Raw genomic sequence first — 22264 nt, 5'->3', positions numbered from 1 at the left:
ATGGACAGGATTCAGGATCCATTATTCCAGTGTTGTCTGGGGATCAATATTTTCTGGTGGAACCAGGAGAGGTGAAGAAATTATACAGTTGCTAGTGTTTATCATGGGTAGAATGGAATTGTGTTATATATGGAATTGTGTTGATTTTGACTGCACAGGAGATGGACAGGATGGCAAGTGAGGTACCCTTATGTTTTTCCATATGATCAGGGAATGTAAAGTTTTATACTTCCTCATCAGTACTGAAACCTTTTTATATGATACACAATGTTACGTGGGTTTAGCTCTCATCATATTTTATTTCTTTATGTATCACTGGATTAAGGAGAGAAATAAGCAGGATAAAACTAGCATGATACAGAACATTTAAGACACCTCATAGTAATGTGACACAATTATCTCTGAGTTGCATAATAAAGTACTTGAGTTAATTAAAGTCAAACAATAATTGTTCTGGGACATATGGGACAGTGATCAGATGAGCTAGTCCCTTTTGGTTGGCAATACAGAAGAATTAGATGTACTCCTGCACCTGGGAATGCTCGCAGCTTTTTCCTCAGCATTTCCTCCATCTGTGGTTACCTGTGCCTCTAACCACGTCCATCCCAATGACTGCAATGAGACCACTAAGAGGGTTACTGCAGACCCTCAGTTCTTAGAGCACTGAAATCTACTAATCACCTGCATTGGTTTTCCTAAGACACTGAAAGTATGTAAATTTTGAAGTACCAAATAACTTCTGTAAATTCAAAAAAGTCTACTGGCTGCCTGTCTGTTGGCAGATGGGACTCCAAGCATGAGCATCGGTTTTAGGAACTCTGTGCTCTGCTTTTGGAACCACTGCTGTGGTCTACTCAGTCATTGTCCAGCCTTTGCTGACAAACCTTTCATTTGATGTCTTGATCTCATCATACATGTAGCAAACAACTTTTACTCCCACGTGACAGTTGCCAGGGTTTTCTCAAAAATATTTGCATAGGTTACATTAAGATTGTGGCTTGTCTTGCATCAGATGAAAGAATATAGCTAATAGTGCTAGGTTAATTTGTAGTGTGTCCATACATGGGCTGTCCTAGGTCACTGTGTAGAGACAGCTGTGTAGAGACTGCTTTTGTGACTTTTCCAAAAGCAGCTTACTCCGGGAACCTAGTCAGGATATGTAGATGGCAGGCTTGAAGGTGCTAGGGGATCCTGGTGAGGCTTTGGCATGGGGGACACTGGATAGTTAGGCCAGTGGAAAGAAAGGAAAAGCAAGACAAGATGATGTTCCAGGAAACTGCAATATGGACAAGAAATGACCTGATGCTGAAGTTGGAATTAAATAAGGGTCTAAAATAGGGTTTATCTAATGCTTATGGAATTCCCAAAACCCTCTCTTCTACTACTTAGAGGACTGCTGATTGTATGACAGTCTCACAAGTGAGGGGAGGTCCTCAGACAGTACTCTGCTGTCACACTGCACACACAGAGAAATAGTGCCCCACTGATAAAGATTTGGGTTTTTCCTAATTACTTTTCTCCACAGTTTTGCAATACCTTCCTTTGCAGACCAAATCCATGCAGAGTATGTGGCAGTTTGGTTATCTCCTTGTCCTACTGGGCTGTCTTAGGAGGGGATGTGCATCTAGGACATGGGGGAAATGGGCATAAGGGGACCAATAAGCCAGCCACCCTTCTCTTTCCACCTCCTTCATCATTAGGAGATGTCGTGAGTCAAACAGAGCTCCCACACTGCTCTGGTAACACAGGTCAGAGGCTGTGTGTGAATACAGCCATTGTGTAAATAAATAATTATGTAAGTCCCCTTCCAGCCCCGGTGACCTGTGTCGGCACTGGCGGGCAGATGCCAGGCTAAATGGAAATGAGCAGAGGGGGTGATGCCAGCTGGCCAGGGCAAACCTTGTGCACCTCCTAACCCATACAGACAAGTGGCCTCAAGTCCACAGACGCAAGAAATTTTTGATCCACAGTTATCTGAGAAACACTAATGCTTTCCATGGTAATTCTGGGGTAATTCAGGGTAATTCACCCACATCCGAAACCCAAAAGTCTAGTTATGACTTTTTGGAGACACCAAAACCACAAGGAATAAATGCACTAAAATCTGCTCGGGTCTGAGAACATTACCTCTAATCCTGTACAATACTAGCTATTATAAGGAAATAAGAGTCTTGTGTTCTGCAAGCAGAGCAGATTTGGTCTTCCGAGGAGGGAAGGGAGCAGGTGGATGGCAAAGGCTCCCACTAAAAAGTGTGGCATTCAGGAAGATAATTCCCCTGGGATTAATGAAAACACACGTTGTTTAAGTGACTCCCTGCAGAGGAAATTTGGAAGTCTTTGCTTGGGGGCTTAAAAAGAATGCTTGGATTTGCTTACAGGTAATGAACAAAGGAGAAGAGGAGCCTGGTCGCAGCAAATGGCATTGGGTCTGTGCCTGGGGGAGGAGTGATTATCCTTAGTACAAAGGAATGATTTCTCTTGAAACAGAAGGTTGAGACCATATTTTTGGGGAAGTCAAGAGCTAACAGCTGTGATGGTGCTGAATGCGGGTTTAATTAATTTTTTTCTTCTGCAAATTGTAGCCAAAGAGCTGTCATAAAGAGCCGGGTCACGATTCTACCTTCTCATAATGAACTTCCAAAGGTTAGTGAGCTGCTAGGAGGTGTTCAGTGAAATCTGGGTCAACTGAGAGTGTGTCCCAGACTGTGACAAGATAATGCCTCTCTCTCTTCTGTGCTCAGGCCTCTCCTGCCTCCAGAGCAGGCTCACACATAACCCTGGCTTTAAGTGTCTTTGCAGTAGCTAAGAAATTGCCAAACAACCAGTGTAGTCACATATGATAAACTGAAGACTTCACAGGCAGTGAGCTGTATGGACTCAGCTTTTTGGGCTACATGTTTCCATAGCCTCTCCTCTGGACCCTTTCACATTCATCCCTTTTCAGTAACAATATTATGGGTGGAAAGATGCTTGTGGTGGAAAGACAATATTTGGGGAAATGAAATGATCCCTGAAAAGGTTTGTCAGAGATATCTTCTTGGCAAGAGGAGATGTTCAGTGGGTCTCTGATCTGTAGAAGAGTACATAGGGAGGGAATTCTACAAAGTATTATCACCATTAAGTTTCTGTAGCCTTTTTGCTGATACATAGAAAACATTAGAAATCACTAATTTTTGTTTCTTTTTGCCAGTGCAATCTTCCACTGGAGTAGAAGTAGTCAGTGAGTTCAGAGGATAAATCAGTTTGTAAAGCCAGAAGCAGGCCTGTTTGTTTGAGATAGGCTTCTGCCTCTAGGAGCAGATGGAAGGACACAAAAGGTCAAGAAAGAAAGAGCAACAACCACATGAAATAGAGATTGATTTTTGCCTCAAATAACTCCTGAGCAGCAGTGCAAGAACTCTGACAGAAGAAACCCTTTCTAAAGCTCAACAGGTAGAAAGGACTTTGTGATCCTTCAAGTCCACAGTGGGGCAGGAAAGATGAAGAACAAGGACCTACAAGGTCCTTCATTTCTTCTCCGCCTGGCATTACTGTCTCCAGCCCATGTATAAGGGTTTTGCCCTGCTGCGCGAGCCAGACGAGCTGTTTTTCCATCTTACAGTCCCCCAAGCTGCCTGAACCACCAGCCCTTTCAGCTGGGGTGAGACTGAGGATGCTGCTTGGTCCAGCTCCAGAAACTCCTTAGGCCACCAAAGTCTCTCCCTCTGCCTGAGCAAACAATCTATTTGAGATCCCTGAATGAAAGGCATATATGAGGTTTTTTTATTGCTCTCTTTGCATTTTCTTTAGTTACCTTCTGATTCTGGTTGCTGCCTTCCTGCATGCTCCTCTAGAGCAGGAAGGAATAAAATTAAAGAAGTGGAGGGAAGTTCTAGAAATCAGGAATATTCTCCACTGGTTTTCATTTTCTGTCTTATACTGTATTGGGAACAGAAGAATCCTAGAGAGCACACTTGCTGCTGCCAAGCAAATCTTTATTTTATAGCACAAAAGCAGCTTCCTGGACAAGCAGCCAATCCAACCATGCATTTTTTCTCCCTAGTGAGATTCATGGTTATTATATGGAAAAGTGAAAAGTAACTGATATTAAAGACTTAAGGATCCTCAGATGCCCTTAATTTAGTAATTTGGAATTAACGTGAGGTTTATAGTCATGGAAGCAATTTGTTAAATATAAACTAGAAAATTCAATCTGAAAGTAAATGACTACAGGGCACACAGACGGCATTTCATACTGAAGGGAAAGGTAGCTGTAAAATACAATGGAGTTGAGAAAAATAATAATAGTGAGGCTTGTTCTGCCAACAAGCATGGAATTGCCCATGTTTTTGTATTCTGTGTTTTTTCTAGTTTCAGACTCATTTTCTGAATAGGATTGGACAGCCATTTTTTACTGTGATTCTCTATTTAAACTGACAGAGATTTTGCAGAGAGCCACTCCAGGCCCCTGAAAAAGCTGGCTAGCACAGAGAGGAGTGAAAAGGCAGCAAGACTGCTGCTACTTAAATTAACTGAAACAATATTTTGGCTGTACAGGCTTCTGAATTCCCTCAGTAAGGCTTAAAAAGAGCCATCTGGTCAGAACATTACCTCTCTAGTTAGATCCTGCTTTGAAAATTGAAATGAGGCTCATGAGCGCTTGTTAATGCTTTTTAAACAGGGATTTTGGAGGTGGGTAGTTGCCTTGGTGGGTTGCTTGGTGCAGAGCAGGTTTTGGAACGATGGTGGGCAGGTGTCTGCAGTGCTGGGTGTCTTCCCACTCCGTGCTCATGGCAAAGCATCGCCTGCACTGGGAATGTGCCGGCACAGCATGGCCCTTCCAAAGGCCTGCATTGGCCTCCTTGAGCCAACAAGGATGGAGGAGTGGTGCCCAGCCGAGGAGGAGCCCAGAGAGGTGCCATCCTCTGCAGGGCCTGTGTCCCCTGGGACAGGAGCAGCTGCCCCCTCCAGGGGCTACCTCCCGGTGGAAAGGCTACGGAGGTGCACAGATCCATCCTGCTGCCGGCTCATGGCGAAACTTCTCCCCACGGGAAGCATCAATGTGCCACCCGAGTCCTTCTCCCTCTGCGCTTTGGACACAGGTCTTTAATGAGTGGAGGAAAACAGATTAAGAGCCACTGAATGCCTGCTGGGGAGTGGAAAGGGCAGAAGCTGGCAAGAAAATGGTTTTGTATGAGTTTCTGCCCTGCTTAGAAGCTTTTGCAGCCCTGTGTAGTAAAATCTGTCTCCTTCTCTCCCCACCTGGCATAACTCCCTCAGGACTGATTGCACCAATGTAGGAACCAGTATAGCACAAGCAATTAGCTAATACAGCCCCTTCTGCTCTTTTGTAGAGGTCCAAAATTTGTCCCAGATGGATCTTTCTAAGAGAAAAGCCTTCAACCATGACACAAAACACATTTATAAAGCATTTTTCAAATCCTAGGAGTGTATAGAGAAATTTTGAGTACTAATATGAGCCCTCTCGATCTCAGTTTTGACCTTAAAATTTCATTTGGCCACTTTTTAAAAAGATACACAACATAACCGTGGCCCATGCTTAAATCCCACCAGCACTCTTCATCTTTGCATAGAGATGCACCCGAGCCTAGATCTCTTAAAGCTGGTGCTCCTTAAAGGTGGCAATATATGCCGAATTCCTGAATCCCCCACACTGCAGTGAAAGGAATACACATTGCCTAATTAACATAAAGGACAGCACACGCCCTGTGCTCTCGGAGGGAGGGCTGACAGCGCTGTAGACCAGCACACACAGAGGTACCCTGTGCTGCCACTGCCGCGCTGGGACGGGATCCAGCTTGGTTGGTGGCACCTCGAAACTCAGCAGTCTGTCCTGGGCAAGGGGAGTGGGAGCCTGGGCTGCTCCCTCACTCCCAGCTCCACATAAAGCCCTGAGATATAATGCCCTGTAAAGTGCAACACAGTCCCTGTGGATTGATGGAGTTTGATACAGCCCCACGCCAGAGGGATGCTCCCAGGCATCCCTTCCAAGAGGTACCCCTTGGACATGGTCCCACTTTCCTAGCAACCACGGACTGCATTGAGATAGGGTGCATCCCACTTGGCTGGGGAGCCCTCCTGGGGTCCACGGCACAGCCAGGAGAGGGAAGAAAGCCGGGGGAGACCTCCCTGTAAGGCGGTGGGAGCTGGAGCTGGCCGAAGCACGAGGGCACATCGTCTCTAAGATACAGTGGCTTGGGGTAGCTTTTCCTAAACAAAGAGCATTATAAGAGAGCCACTGCTGGGAATTTCCATTCCTTTGTTGGGTTGGTGCTGTGTAAATAAATGCATTCCTGAGATTTTTCATAATCCTGGAAAGGTCCGTAAATGAAACTGTATAGTTTGCCAAATCACTGGAGTTCATATATATTATTCCTCAGCTGCTGGGAACACAACCTACAATGGCACAGAATATAATGCAAGAAACATATGCTGAAGGTCTTCTTAGAAGCACTCTGTGCATTTGTATGTGGCATGTACAAATATTTCTTTTGATTTGCTCTATGGGGTTTAAATATTCAACCCATATTAAAGCTTGGGTTTGTGATATACTTTCCTTAACTCTAAATAATCCTTACCTGACAAGTGACCTTAGCAGCAGCATTCAGTTATTCCCTAGTTTAATATGTGGGTGCTTTGAAAGCATTTGTAAATTAGTATGTGAGATAAATGTGTAATCAACCTTTTACTTTATTCTTCTGCTTTTCCTTATATTTGGATTTTATTTAAAAGTAAGACAATTTGGGAAGATCCAGTTTCAATAATGATATTGTGCCTGATATATTTACACACTGAATGGCTTAAAAATGCATTTTCAATGTCTTACATTTTTGTCACATATAAACACTAACTACTTATAGAAGAGATACAGTCCTGTATCTAGTGTACTGGTAATGTAAACTCAGGAGTTACTTAAATAGTAAAGACTATTATGTCCTCATTGTTAGAAATCAGATATTTCTCTTAAAATAGGCTAATAACTTCTCCCACTAACTCTACCCCCTTAGATTCAGTTAATCTGTATTTATAAGATCACTTCCCTGTTTAATGTAGCACAAATGCTTTAGAAATTTCTAACAGAAACTGTAATTTAGACCACTGGAAAGATGTTTATCACCCTTTTTTAAAATTTTTGAGCACACTGACATCTATTTTATATTTAGGCTTTCTGACAGCTATACCTGCTTTCTTTAGGATGAATATTTTAATTTTGAAAATCATATCCCCTAGTAATGCAGTTCTATTGGGAAAATATTGAAATAACCTGGAAATAACACTTTTCTATTTAAGCACTTTTCAGTTTTAGACATCAAAGTTTTAGACAAAAGAGAGCACTTAATAAATAGTTGAATAAAATACAAAATGTACTTCTTCAACATTTGTTTCTACTTGTCCAAAATACAACATTATCATTTATTTCCTACACATGCCATTTTCTAGTTGGATTAGAAATGTAAAAAACAACACCCCAAACAAAACCACCAAGAAACCAAAGCAAAGCAACCCTTCAGACAGGACTATATCCATAAGGCAAGCCCAAATACTTCTGGCTAGCTGGTTAGCTCTCTGATTTCCTTCTGTTTGGACCCTGCCACAGCATCTCTAATTCCACAGTGCTTATCCGAGATCCTAATTTTTCCTGACCTCAGTACTCACATTTGGGGGCTACTGTGTCAAAGCATTTCAGTGTCCGGGATGAAGTAGCCTGGTTCAGCCTTCTTTCAAAAGAAGATTGTTACGGTAATTGTCAGTCTCAAATTGGAATAGATTATAAAAGCTTATTACTGTATTTTAATATAAAATATTGTTAACTAAGGCCATCAAACTTTAAAACAAATTAATAGCAAACTACGATCCCGAAGTCTGCAGACCAGTAACTTATCTACCACACAAACAGCTGCACAAATCCCTCACATTTATTTTTTCCAGGCTTTCAACTTTGATTAATAACATGGTAAAACCATGCAAGTCTCAACCATATTAACCACAGCCATATTTTTAGTCTTACTGACATGAACACTTTAATATAATAAAAGGGAAAGGAAAACAGAAGAGGTGTTTCATTAGGACACGAGGATTACTGAAACCGCTGTGTGGAGCATTTGCCAGGAGGTGGTAGGGGAAGAGTTATTACTCACATTTTAGCATGTCGTTAGGATGTGGAGCGAGAGGATCCCTCAGTGAGATATGTTTGCTTTGGAAAAAAAATTAAGCAATCAGACTGTCCAAGCCCTTCTCACTGACGCAGTCATAATAGCAAATTAGAAACCCAGTTAATGAGTTTCCAGCATTACATGGGAAACTATTTTTCCAATTTTGTTATAAAATCCTGTAATACAACAGTGCTATGAGATCCAGAAGTTCATATATTAACCTGCCAGTCTTTTTTTATTGATAGATGGCTACATGCAAAAATATATGAAGCATGCAACCTGGTTGGTTAAAAAAATAGCCTGCACCACAAACGCTCAGCAAATTTGCTCTTGCAGCTGATTACAGAAGCTTATAACATATTTTAAAAGCATTTATGAAGAGAAAAAAAATCCCCCAACCTAAATAACCCCCCCCCGAATGGCTGAAATAAACAAAACCCTCAGCATTATGTCAGTAAAATAGTAGCTTCAAACAAACCTAAAGACTAATGCTGGCCTGACATTAAATTATTCAGTATTAAACATGTTTGGCTTAATGATCGTGTGATAGTGGGACTAGAGTTAAATTTGGTCCAGTCTCCTAGTCTGCTGTTCTTACGACAGGGGTGTTCCCTAGATGAGTTTCTGACACTAAACTCAGCTGAATGAATAGTATTAAACACATCATAAAAAATATTTGGCTGAGTAAGTCGTTTGACTTTTTTCTTGCTGCATGTACCTGCCTACACATTTGCACTAGCAGTATGTTTGGAAAGATACTTTTTGTAAGGGAGCCAAGCCTTGTAAATCAGAATAATGGGCAAAACCAGTCACGTATTTTCTATTTCTATATTTTTTGCATGAAGAGAGCTACATTTCAAAATTGAGGGGGAGAGAACAAAGAGATCCAGGCACACAGCATCCTAATAGGGACCCTGAAATCACTGCTCTGGACAGCACCCAAACAGCACAGTCATGGCTGTGCTGGAAACACCCAGGTACCACAAAGGGGACGCAATACCCCAGCGAGGAGAAGGCAGAGCAATAGCAAATACCTTGTCACACTAACTCTGAGAAGAAAGCAAAATTTCTGTTTTGACCTTTGCGGCATTTTTAGTGCACAATATCCACAGTATCAGAAATGCAGTGGAACAGGGAAGGCAGACAGCCCAATTTTTTCCAACCCACTAGAAAGTGGAAGAAAATGTGCAGAAAACTATATGGCACCAGTGAAAGTGAGATCCCGTGCACAGTCCTATAAATGACATTCTTGACTGGAGGGGTTTATCTCTTACTTGAATTCCACACAAGCACAAGTGAACCATTCCCACTCATCTGCACTTCTCATTCTGACATTGGGACTTTCCTTTTTAACTAGCCCAGGCTTGGCTGCGACTAAGATAAACATGTTTGGCTGCAACTTTTTTTTTTTTTTTCTTTCAAAAAGAGGCAAACTGGATTATGGCAAATAACCTTTAAGATAATTAACTGACAATGCTGCAACTAGCATAAAATCTTCCTTCAGGCGACCCCTAATTTAAGTATTACTGGCACAAAGTGGAGACAGATTGTGCATCACCACTGCAATATTTACATAGCAGAAACCCACAGAGCAGGAAACGTGAGACTCAATGATGCACTAAATTAGGAACAATCATATTCTAGTGTTAATTTGTTTTCTCCTCTATCCAAAATTCAGGTCCAGCAATTGGTACAAATGCACATAAAACATTCCCATTTTTAATGATTAAGAACCACAATCTGCAAGCAGTTTCACTCAAAAGTACATTCAATTACTACTGGGTGTGTTTGAGGGATCAAACCCCCAAAAGTGAAACAGGTCTACCAACATAGAGATTTTTTTTAGAAACCAAAGGCTTCCTAATCCATTTATTTTTTTCCATAAATTATGTCTGTGCAAGCAGTCTGAGTCCTCTGCCAGGCTACCTGGCTTTTGGTTGCAAATACTTTCCTCTGACAGTAACACTGTGATTCTGCGGCATAATGGAGAAGCAGTTCTCATTCTCCAGTGCTGTAGATACTTGCAGGTACTCAACAGGCTACGTAATCAAAGAATTAAAGTTAAAGTGGGCAGAAGGAAAAGATAGCCATTCCATTTCTAAATATATTGGGAAGTGATACATTTATAATATACACTATCCAGAGACAGATTTCACAAGCAATACTCTCAGTTACAGCACACTTTGTAAGATAAAAGCAAAGAGCCATCACCGACGTTTCTACATCTTAAATATTATTCAAATTTGGTTCCACTATGGCATATTAACAAAATATTTACCTTGCCTAATCGCTGATGTTCTTCAAAAGCAGAAATCAGTTCTTGTGCCCACTTTATTTTTTCAGGGCTCGGAGAGAACTGTTCCTGGACAACAGCAATTTGGTTGGGGTGAATCACCTGCTTACCTACAAAGAAGATTAATAATACCAGAATCATGCATCGACAAACAGATGTTCAAGCAAAATGTTCCAACCACTTGAGGCTCTCATATGCCTTGCAGACTTTCTTGCTCTCTAACTAATTATTTTACTTGCTTTCTTTTATTTTTAAAACTGGAAAACAGGCAGATAGCTTTTTGACAGATTATTTTAGGAGTAAGAATACCTTGTGCTATGCTTGCATTCAGTGTAGTTTGAAAGAACCCACAATTCTTTCTCCTCCCTCCCTATTTTGATCCATACATCTCTCAGTCATTTCAGGTGCAATTGTTTGTCTTGGGCAGTCAATAACAATTAAGTATAATGCATCTCTGAATGCATTTATATTTGACCATATAAATAGCAGTTCCACTCTTAAATAAGTTGCATTAAGGTGTGTTCAGAAAATGAGATCTGAAGATGGTAAAAGATCTGTAGGGCTGAAAAGATACCAGTACCCTAAGGATCATTCCCTAAATTTTCAGTATTGTCTTAGCATCATATAATCCTCGATGTTGCTTAAACTGTTGTTGTTGTAATTATTGGTAGTTGCAGGTAGACCGCAATATTTATTTAGTCACTGGTATATCAAAAAGCCATCAGTAGTGCCCCGGGGTTTTATGAAGCAGTGTTTTTAATCCTTTCTTGTATAAACATAAGTTAAGAAAATAAAAATAGATGTTGTCTTTTTCACTCGAGATTTCCAACCATGAATAGACAGCCACATAATCCGTTTTAATCCATGATTGAATTTAGCTCCCTTAAAACAAATACATGTCTAATTTGTTTGACACTTTAAAAAGTGCAGGATTTGACATTTTTAGTTCATTTCTATGGAAAATCACAGACCAGTGTGATTTCTGTGGTTTGCTTTTAAGGTGCATTAATAGAGAGAGGCTACCGTAATTCCCAGCTTCCTTCGGAATAAATGACTCTCCTCGGTGCCAGGTCCCAGAACTAGTTCGAGGGATGAGGCTGATCCTGCAGGGCTGCCAGCAAGTGAGCAGTGCCCTGCAGACCGAGGACCCACAGCCCTGCCGCCGCCGCAGCCCCTTGCGCGAGCGAGACCCTTGCGCTTTGCCAGGAAAAGTTGGGAGTGTCAGGACCTAAGGAGGCTTCCTGCACAACAGGCTCTGCTGCCGTGCTCTTCCTGACATTAGCCAGCTGTACTTTAGGAATCAGCCCGTCCCTGCACCTGAGGTCTCGCAGGAGCACAGGAATACACCTATTTTCAGTGAAACAACCACTGCAAAAATCCCTGGGATTACTTTCATCAGGCTGCAGTGGGTCTGAGTGATAACTGGGAGTACAAAGAAACTCTGCTTAATTAAATGAGCAAAGAAATAGGAGTCCTTTAGTGTTGCTACGTTCCTTTGCTAAATAGCCACAAGTAGCTCAGTTTTATTTCTTGTTAAACAACGTTTAGTTTATGATTTTACAGGAGTGCAAATATTCAGTTTGAAATTTCAGTAGCACAACTATTTTAAAAATACCTTAAATCTAGGTAAAAGCTTAAACCCTATTAAGAACTATAATTTTTGAAAGAAATTACACAAAGATTTTTTTTAAACTAATGTGTTTTATCTTAGGTCTACTCAGAGGTTTTTTAGTAAATTTAGTAAAATGTCATAATTAATAAGCTGATGATGTTCCTTATTTGTAATACAACAAATTCTACATAGCTAGACTATTAATTCCAAAATTGAAGTGTAGACAACAATTTCTTGAAAAATCCTAAGGAGCCTAACTTTCTGAAAAAAATGTTGAGTATATTTTAAATTATATTTGAAGTCAATCTCTAGTTATAACAAAATTAAAAGTACATATATAAGATTTTTTAAAGTGTAGAACATTTCTGTAAAAACACTTGCTTTTGATGAAGATACCTAGAGTAGTAAACTATGCTTTTAATAATTAAAACACTATTGAACAATTTAGGGAGAATATAATCTAACTTTTGATTTAGAGCACTCGGTTGATTTTTGTTGCAGACTATCTATCCAAATAACTGTATAACAGACATAATGCCATGCAGGAATGAAGTAAATATTTTAAACAGAATTGTTGTTACTGACAAGTTATTGAGAGAGTGCAAAATTGGAGGACATTAAAATTTATGACCACGAAATCCTTTTTACAGTACCACTTGATATATTGTGTTTTAAATCAATACTTGTCAAGTCTTTTAGGTAACCCCGTGATGGTGTCATTTTAGTCTTCTACAAAAGACTGAAAAAGAGAGGACACCTAGACTGTTTCGTATTTATATCTGCTTTCTCAGCGTGCAGCACAGGACTCTTTATAATGACTAAGTCAGCTGTTGAAGCTTATGGCAAGGTTTACCTAATTTTTTACATAAACATTCCTAAAACCTATGCTCATTTATACAGGCAACACACCGATTTAAAGTCCACAGTACTGATAGTGTAAAACATCTTGAGGGATGTCTATGGATATGTAAATATATATATTTTTTATAAATATACATATGAAAGGACTATTAATTTGGCTGGATTACATTTGAAAACATTTGAATTTATCTTTATACACTCACTGAAGAAAAACCAGGCTGATTTTAAGATAACTGGAAAAGAAAACTTGTTTGCAATAAGCAGTGAGGTTTGCAATAATATTTAAATACCTGGTAAATTCTTCATTATGTTATTTTGCTTGATTAATCTTGAGGGAAGCTATTTGATTACATTAAAGACAATTTCACTGGCCTAATATGGGAACATTTAAGGACATATAACTTTGCTGAATATTTTGGATTTGCATTGCTTCGGAGGGTGGTGAGTTCAGCCCTGTTCATGCAAATAAGTGAGTGTTCTCCAGCTATGACAGCAATTTGGAAGACCCGGCTTGTTTCAGTTCTGTTGATGTCAACGATTCCGATTCATACAAAAAAAGTAGCAGGGAGGGATCTTATATTTAAAAATTAGAAGAATTGCACATTTTGAACTCGTTATTAGGGCGACATTTCAGTACTTTCACATCATCAGAGGACTGTTTGTAGCAAATACAATGTGCATACTTCTGCTTTATACAAGGTCATGGATTAAGCTAAGGCCTACTTGTAATTTTCTGTGATAAATGTGAAATTGGAAATGTTAAAATGTTTCACTTACATAAATTTGGAAAAAACAGTTGTATAGGTTTGGAAAACGTGATTTTGCTATCAGTTTTGAAATTAGATTTTATTTCAATCAAAACAAGCAGAAAAGATTATAAAATTATTAGATAAACTGAGAGCAAAAAGCCAAAGAACAAGTGAAATATTTTAGATTGACCTAAAATATTTTTTTTCTTTTTGCAGAAGAAAAGAAAAAATTCTGTCTTGTTTAATTTAAACAGATTTTAATTTTTTTTCCCCCCAACAAATCCGTAGAGTCATTATTGCCCCATCTCTAATTACAGTTGGACTGATTGTCAGGTTGTTTGCTGAATTTTGGAAATGCGTTGATGATAGCTGCAGAAAGACAGGAGGCGAAGCACAGGTGCTGTGAGTGCACCTTAATAAAATCTGTACTTTTCACAGACCTTTACTTCTTGTATGGCAAGGCAAGTATAACACATGTGCAGCCAAGACAGAAAGTCATTTTACACCCTAAATTGCTATGTGACCTTTTTATTCATCTTCTGTCTGGACCCTGTTCTAAGGTCAGACAACTTCCACCACAAAGTCAGTGGAGTCCAAATCACCATCAGCATTGGTTATGCTGAGCATGTCTAAATTTCCTAAACTGGCAGCCTCAGTTAAGCATTTAAATGCACATTAAGCCTCCAAAAAGAGTGCTCTCAAAGGTGCTAGGCACCTGCAACTCCATCTTCTGTCAACAGGAGGTTCAGATGTTTATATTTTTTCAAAAATCAAGCCTTTCCTTAAGCTAGGAAATATTGGTTGAGACTAGGTAGCCGTCAGCAGGTGCTACCATTCAGCAGCTCTATTATTTTCCCAACTTCAAAGGCAGCCGAGTGAAGGGTGGAAGTCCACATGGCTGTGGATAATGTAGCTGTGAGGAGCTAATCATTTCACCTCCAAAACAAGACTTGGGGTTGCAAATGTCAAAGCTCAACAGACAGTAAAGCAGAGTTTGTGCTGAAAAGCATTGATTGTTATTCTCTCACTGGCATGCCAAGGTCACTTAAAATTGCACTTATTTTTTTGTTTGGTGCTTTAAGATACCATATACAGCTAACTGTAAAACCAGACTTTGCTAGGTGGCATTGCCAGGACCCATGCTTTTAGTAACAGAAACCTAAGGGATGTACTATTCTCATATGTGTATCCTGGATGGTGGTCAGTGAAAAAGAATGTAATGTGTGTCCTGTGCGTTAGGATTCCCTAATGGCTGATTTCTATTGCAGCCCCCAGACTTTGGTGGCTGCACTGTCCCTGCGAGGTGTCCGAGTGACCTGGTACACCGGTCACAGGGTAACAGGCTGCAGTGCAGGACTGTGGGGCAAGGAGCCTGCTGCTCTTGCTGTCTGCCAATACCCGTGGGTGTCACCAGCACTCACTGGGGGGAAAGCCAGGAGATGAAAAACAAACCAAAAAAAACAATAAGAAAATAACTTTCCCTTGCAGTTAGCATATGACATTTACTTCTCAACTTCTTCACCTAACAAGTATTTTTTAACTACTGCCATTGTTCAAAGAAAGAGAAAAGGCTCCAGTTGTGGAGGAGCCATTGCAGAGTATAGTATTGCCTTTCCCATGCTCTGTGAAGGGAGGAATCACTGCACAGCCTCTATCCCAACTTCTCCTCAAAACCAGTCACAGGCTTCATGGCATGCAGTTTTAAAAAGCATCCTGTGACTGGCAAAATTTCCAGCCACAATTTTTAAGATACTAATAAACATAGAGGAGCTCGATATCAATGAGTTTTTCACTACATGATCTGAAACAAAAATCAAGTTATTTGTCTAAGTGACAGTAAGCGTAGCAGCACATTTAAAACGAACAAGATCCGCGTTCTTTTGAGACATCGGCAGAAAGTCGTACCAGTGAATCCCATTGCGGCACCTTCCCTCGATTGCCTGCAGAGCCCATCTTCATCATGGAAATCAATGTAAACAAGGTCTATTGCTTGAAGGCCAAATGCCTTTGCTGTGACTATTATTTTTTGCCTGGCATATAGAATATCGTGAGCTTCCTTACTGCTTGTTGCACCTAAGAAAATAAGGAGAACAAAGAAAAGCTGACAAGAGTGTTTTAAACCTTTCTGTTTTAAATATTTCTTACATTAAAAAAAGGAGAAACTTTTAAATTCTATTTAACTGATTCAGAAAATAAAAGGGGGGTGTAAGGCTATACTGTAGAGTCAAAAATTATACTCTCCTGAAGAAAAGCTGCTTTAGCAAAAATAAAGCATAATGTCCCTTTAAACACTAGCTTAATAAAGTCAGATTTTGATTTTGTTTAAATCAGAAGTTGAAAGCCTGAAGTCAGTGTAAGCTTTGTCTGGTAAGGACTGCTGACTTGACCAAAACGCAAGCAATTATTTGATTTTGCTATTTACTGCATGTACAGTGAGAAGCATTACAGCAAGAGAAGCTTTACACAAATTGATATACTGGGTCCAACTAAATGGTTAAAAAATTCACACTGGGAATAGAATTGCACTTTCCTTGGTTCTGATTCTTGTCACAACTGATGTCCTAAGCTGAATATTTAAGCTTTAGTATTTGAATGAAAAATTGATGGTAGATGACTTCTGAGAAGAAGCAAAAGTATTCATGAGACTTCATGTCTCACAGGCTACCAGCTTAGCAATGTACTCATGTGAAGGCTAATGGGAAAAAAATAACAATAATAACCATAAGATAACTACTTAGATACAAATTTTCTGTCTATAAGGAATATTTTCTTAAAGCAATGCTGATTTTTACTTTAACATACTTATTTTTAACATAGAAGTTCATAGCTCGATGCTTTATGCTTTTATCTTTAAACTAAATCAGAAGCTAAGTGCCCTCTTATAAAAGAAATGGTGAAGCACTTTATTTTTTAGGAAGAATAATAATGCTTTCATGTGAATACGTGTCTGTATTGACACGTGACATCTTTAAAATAAATTTATGAAAGCAAAATGTAGCAGGAGAGTATTTTTGCTTGATGTCAAAAGCCTGAGTGACAGTTGTATGTAAAGAAGTGGTGAAGCGGACACCAGAATTTTATGACTTTCAAATGTAGTTCTAAAAAGCATGTAAATGTTGTTTATGGATAAAATATTTTAAAATTATTTCAGTGATTCAACAGGGCAGGGTTTATTGGGGGGAGGGGGGTGTTTTTGTTTTTTGTTTTTGTTTTCATTAACTTTTGGTACTGACTGGCAAGAGGCTCAAGAAAGTCTCAGTGCCCTGTAAGACAAGGACCACGTTTTAAATTGCCAGTGGTACATTCTGCACTGAAAAGAAATCAAGGAGAAAAATGAAAACTTAAAATCCAGACTCAAGTGTCATTATTTTAATTATTGCTGTTAGAAATTTCACAGGCTTCTCCAACGCAAATACATAAGCATACCTAATGCCGTACATAACATTTATAGTAAAGAGACAAGTAACAACCTATGCTGGCACGGAAATCCTCTCCTCCAAAGACAACTGCATCCAAATGAAAGCCAGCTTGGGATCCTGTTCTCAGTGCTTCTTCACAAACAGCCTTCAAATGAGAACAGAGTTTTAATATCCACAGAAATGCAGGATGCAGAGAAACTACAGAGGATATTACAGCAGCTCAGCGTTACCAAAATCCTTCCGAGAATATTGCTTCTATTAAGCAAAGCCACTGTAGCTGCTTGACAATGCACAAGTGCTTTAAAATGACTCAGCAAGAGAGAAATTTTGCTTTCCCTAAGCACTCAGATAGCAAATACAGGACACCAATAACAGGTTCCCCACCTTCTGGTTTACTTTGTGCCCTGGGTGTTACTGTGATCACTACTTCAGATATTTATGTAGCAATATGAAACAAAACATTTGGCAAATATGGCGTAAAAACAAAGAAAGAGTATTAAATTTGATTAGTTTGACATGGAGTATATCTGCATGAGAAACAGAAATAAAGATCAGAATTTCTATTATGAAATAAATAACACGAATGGTTTACAATTATTTTAAGTTCCTTACAGGATAGAAGGATTGCAAATTTAAAGTCTTCAGCTACATATAGCTAAAAATAAGCTAAGGAAGTTAAAAATGCAACAAGTGCATCAGAAGAGCATTAAAATAAAAGTAAAAAAAAATTGCTGCTGTAGCTTTTTTCATGAGGAGAGTAGTATTGCTATTTTATATTGATGTTTCGATAATATTAGTATCTTTTAAGGCTAAGATACATGGAGAGACACATGTAATTACCAGCTCTACTAATGGGTGTTCTTCTACGGCAGCTGGTGGGACACAGAATAATTCTTTAACAGAGTGTGCTTTAAAAGGGAACTCTCCTGCCAGCATCAGCAACCGCAGCATTAAACCTCCACTATAAAATACTACAGGTGAAGAAAAACCTCAGTGGTTTAATAAAAGATCTAATTCTGTGTTTGCACACCGGACAGGAGCGTGTCCATTTGGTTACTGCTTTATCATGCTCACAGATAGGTTAGCGTGTGCTGTAAGATAAATGGCTGTATCAAACGATCAGGCTGCCTGTGAGGTACTTCTGGAGGTACTTCTGATCTGTGTGTCCTCAGCTGGTCTGAAACTTTTCCCTTAGAGCTTGGGAGGGGATGCAGAGTTCCTTGTGCATGCACAAGTTCTTCCGTTTCATTACCACATTGCCTTGCCTTTCTGAAAAGCCTGGACTCTATAGTAAGGGTTGGGGAGTGATTTATATTACAATGAAATTTATAAATTAGATTTCATCTAAAACTACCCTAAAAAACAAGCATGTTCTTCAGGTATTTTCAAAGTAATTTGTTTTTAATCTTAGCATTAAACATACATACACACAAAGAAACAATAATATGGAATTTGATTGTAATGTTATTAGTAGAAACCATTATAAAGGCAGGTTTAGTAATAGTGAAACGATGATTAACTCTTATTTCAAACTAAGTGTTGCATCTGACAGCTACTAAATAGCCTGCAACACTGAGTATTCCAAATCTTTGGAGAGGGCCCTTTCTACTCCAAGTGTGTTCCAAACAACAACAGGAATGAAGAAAGTTTTGTTATTTGGTGTGGACTGTCTGGAACTGTTCTATCACTGGAATATTTTGAATTTATGAAGGCCTTTAAAATACAAACGTCAGAGTTCAACATGCAAATGTTTTTGGGGATTGAACAATACATTTTGTATTTTTTAACCTCTTCTCCTTGGTGAATGAAATTAGGGAGAGACTGAGGAGTATTCTGCTTATCCTACTTTGCTGAGATGGCAAAATATGAACACTTCAAGTCTTTCTTACCTTAAAATTGAGCAAGCCCATTGCAGTTTCCACAAAGGGGATAAAATTCATTGGTTCTACAAGTGTTCGGCCTTTTAGGTGATGTAAGAATTTGTCTGAAAACTAAAACTAGACAGAATAAGTCATCAGAGGGAAAAAAAAGAAAAGTCTACATATACACACAACATGGCAAATATTCACCTGACTGTAACAAACACCCCTCCCCACTCTGAAAACCTGGTAACTAAAAAAATTAAAACAGCTTTTAACAAGGCCTGTGATTTGAAACTGTAGCATTCCCATACATTTCTAAATTTGGAAGCTGGTTTGCAAGGGAAAAAAATCCAAGCTTAACACCTCTCACCCTGGCTTAGTGAAATGCAAATCTGTGGGCTCTGGAAAACAATGAAGTGCTGCTGTACCTGAGGTCCGGTTTTGTTTCAGGTCCAGCACTGCCATCACTGGAAGCGCTCCCCAGCCTTCTAAGTGGCATCCGTATTATTCATTACGGCACCGTTACCCTTTTGTTCAATAGGCTTTTCTTCATAATTTTTTAGCTTACCTAGGAAGGCCTTAAAAAGGAAGTTTAATTCTTTGAAGACCAAAGCTTGCCAATTTTTTCCATGAGACCAGTTCACAGCTAGTTCTGAGCTGCCAGTGGGGTAGCCCAAATTCCAAAATCTATCATCTGGAAACATACAAAAGCTCTTGCACAGATTTTTCCCCTTTCAAAAGGGGAAAAGAAAAAAAAAAAAGAAAAAAAGGGAAAAACCTTCAGCCCTATATTGTAAATGCATTATGTCTGTCCAGATCGAGTAATTTGTGTCAAGATAAACATATTGCAGGTAGTGCAAAAATGTTAGTAAATAAAGACAAAAATCACATATGCATATATTTTAAATTTAAGGAATATTCGACTATTAATGGATATCAAAGGAAAGGGAATTTTAATCATCTCTCCATTCAGTCTCAGTTGGGTAAATCATATCTAAGAGATTTGCATAAATATAAACCATCAAAGACTTTTCATCTTCAAAGGGGGTTTCAAGACCCTATAAGCTTTGTACTGTAATCATCGCAGGTCACAACCCTGCAGGAATAAGGCTGCTATGGCAACATAAAAAACTAATGCTTAAGGCTTAGCATAATATTCTGACTAATAGAAAGGAAACTCATTTTAAAAGCTGGCAGCCTATTTACCAGAAGCTGGATTAGAGGTGTTATTTCCCCTTTTAGTTTCCCCCCACCACCCCTCCCCAAAAGAGGGAAAATCTAATCACCCAGATCTTGAAAAAAAAAAAAGCTTTCCAGCAGTAACTTTACAATTAGGCCAAAATAAATCACAGCTTTCTCCGATGAAGAATTCTGCTCTCCTATCTCTGCTCTGCATCATCACCATGGCACTCTCGGTAACTTTTCTTTAGTGAAGAGAATTCCACTCAAAAATGTGCAAGGAGAAAAAAAAAATCAATTCACTCTGTACAGTAAGGCAGGTTACTACAGTGACAGAAAACAGTAAAGTTCACACAGGCAAATGCAGAAAATGAGGTAATATAATAGTATCCACATATCTTCTTAGGACTGCTATCTGATTTTTATTTTTTAAGAGGAAAAAATGAAGTAAAAAGTGCTACTGTGTGTATATTTTAGGTGCAAGTTAAAGAGCAGAATTCCTGTTTTATTTTTAAATATTTTAAAAGTCACACTCCCGGAACTCTTGAAATCTTTTGTTTTGAAGCCAAAGCAAAAAAAAAGCACATTTAATTAAATATTGCCTGCCTTCCTCTCCCTTGTAAAAGATTTGCAATAAGCACCAATACAAAAGGTAACTAGTGGAGAAGTTTCAATTAATTTTTTTTTTTTCAAAAGGAGACGATTAAATGTTTCCGGCCCGGTAAAGTGTTCATTTCAGGGAGAAAGGGAAAAAAAAAAAAGAAGGCGGAGGAAAAAAAAAACCCACAAAGCTTGGGGAGGGGATGAAGTAGCAAGGCCTCAGCAATTCTTTCAATTCCAGTGCACACCCAATAGTGTGTCGGGAAGAATGCACACTGGTCGGGATTTGTGGGAGAATTGTCCCGCCACAAAGGAGGGAGAGTTACGCTTGTTATAGTCCAATAAGCCATGCCAGTCAAACAAGTACCCACACTAGGGACAAAAGGAAAGCAAGAGATTCTCACACAAAAGAAAACAAGTAAGCCCATCTTTTAGTTGTGCATCAGCCTCCAGGTTTTCTGCTGCACATAAATAAAAATGAAGGGGGGGAGCGGGTGTGCGTGGGGGGAAAGCAACAGCTTCTGGGAGGCTGAAAAATCATGCTGGAGTGAATTTTTGGAGAATTGGGAAAAGAAGGCAGTGGCGTTAGGCAGAGTATGTTCTTTGTGTGCAAAGGTTGGGCAAAGGGAGAGAGAAGCACAAGGACAATGAAGCAGAAGCTTCTGGGGCTGGCTTGTTTTCCATGATGGAAATACAAATTAGCAAGAGGGAAAGTGGAAGAGCATGAGGGGACAAAAAGCCCTGGCATCCCATCTCCTTGCAAAACCTACTCGGTGGTAGCAAGGGCTCTGCCATTTTGGTATCATGAATATTCATCACTGACAAGTTGCGTCTAACACTTACACGGCTGTAAACCCTGAGAGGTGTGCTCTGGTTAATTTAATTACCCCTTGGTGGAAGGGGATGGCGAAGCTTCCATCGCGAGCGGTGGCGGCCGAAGGGGCAGCGCCACGGAACGGACGGGGCCCGTCACACACCCGGTGTATGGGGCTGTGCACCATTGTGCGCTCAGGCCCATCTCAACGGTTTGATCAAGGTTAGATGCTGAGATTAAAATAGATCCTAATATGCCTGCCTGCCTTTCATCACAGCTTGCATGCGTGCTAGTTGCTCAGCCAGCGGTTTGCAAAAATATAAAGTGAATAATTAAGCATTATTCCTTTACTGGTATGTTACAGCAATAATGGTATATCCAAACAAGCATCCCTCTTTTTTGACAATTAAAACAATTATAGCATAATTAGGCCTATTTCAAAGTTTTCTTAAGTAATTTGACATGCCAACCATTTACATTTCAGGTTTTTATTGGTTGAAAAGTCAGTTGTGAAACACAAACACACCTGTCAGCAATTAAAAAGGAAGAAGTAGAGAACTGTTCAGGAAATAATATCTGTGCTAATTAAAAACACTAGTTAAAAGCTTCCTGTTTGTTCCTCCAGTTGCCCCAAGGAGTGACCTTCCCCCCAACCCATTTTTTCATATGTTGCTAGCATGGTTTCCCATCTCCTGCTTCCAACGCATGTAACGAAGGCTCTT

General features: G+C 39.5%; 1 protein-coding gene across 10 annotated transcripts in view; it reads right to left on the bottom strand.

Annotated features, from left to right (window-relative positions):
- Window positions 1–22264, bottom strand: part of CLYBL (citramalyl-CoA lyase) — a 190095-nt gene that overhangs the window by 29825 nt on the left and 138006 nt on the right. For 7 of the 10 annotated variants that reach the window (XM_063392357.1, XM_063392355.1, XM_063392362.1 and 4 more), the window contains 4 exons: window positions 18977–19078; window positions 17139–17232; window positions 15574–15741; window positions 10432–10556 (listed from right to left, as the gene is read on the bottom strand). In XM_063392357.1, the coding sequence (XP_063248427.1) occupies window positions 10432–10556; window positions 15574–15741; window positions 17139–17232; window positions 18977–19078 (489 nt within the window). Of the gene's footprint in view, window positions 1–8138; window positions 8195–10431; window positions 10557–15573; window positions 15742–17138; window positions 17233–18976; window positions 19079–22264 lie in introns of all 10 variants that reach the window. The other 3 variants (XR_010079688.1, XR_010079689.1, XM_063392363.1) reach the window with 1 other exon arrangement.

The sequence above is a fragment of the Prinia subflava genome, chromosome 3 (genome assembly GCF_021018805.1).
Source record: "Prinia subflava isolate CZ2003 ecotype Zambia chromosome 3, Cam_Psub_1.2, whole genome shotgun sequence".
NCBI lineage: Eukaryota > Metazoa > Chordata > Aves > Passeriformes > Cisticolidae > Prinia > Prinia subflava.
The sequence above is the reverse complement of the archived record's forward strand: the minus strand, read 5'-3'. Positions and strand labels throughout refer to the sequence as shown.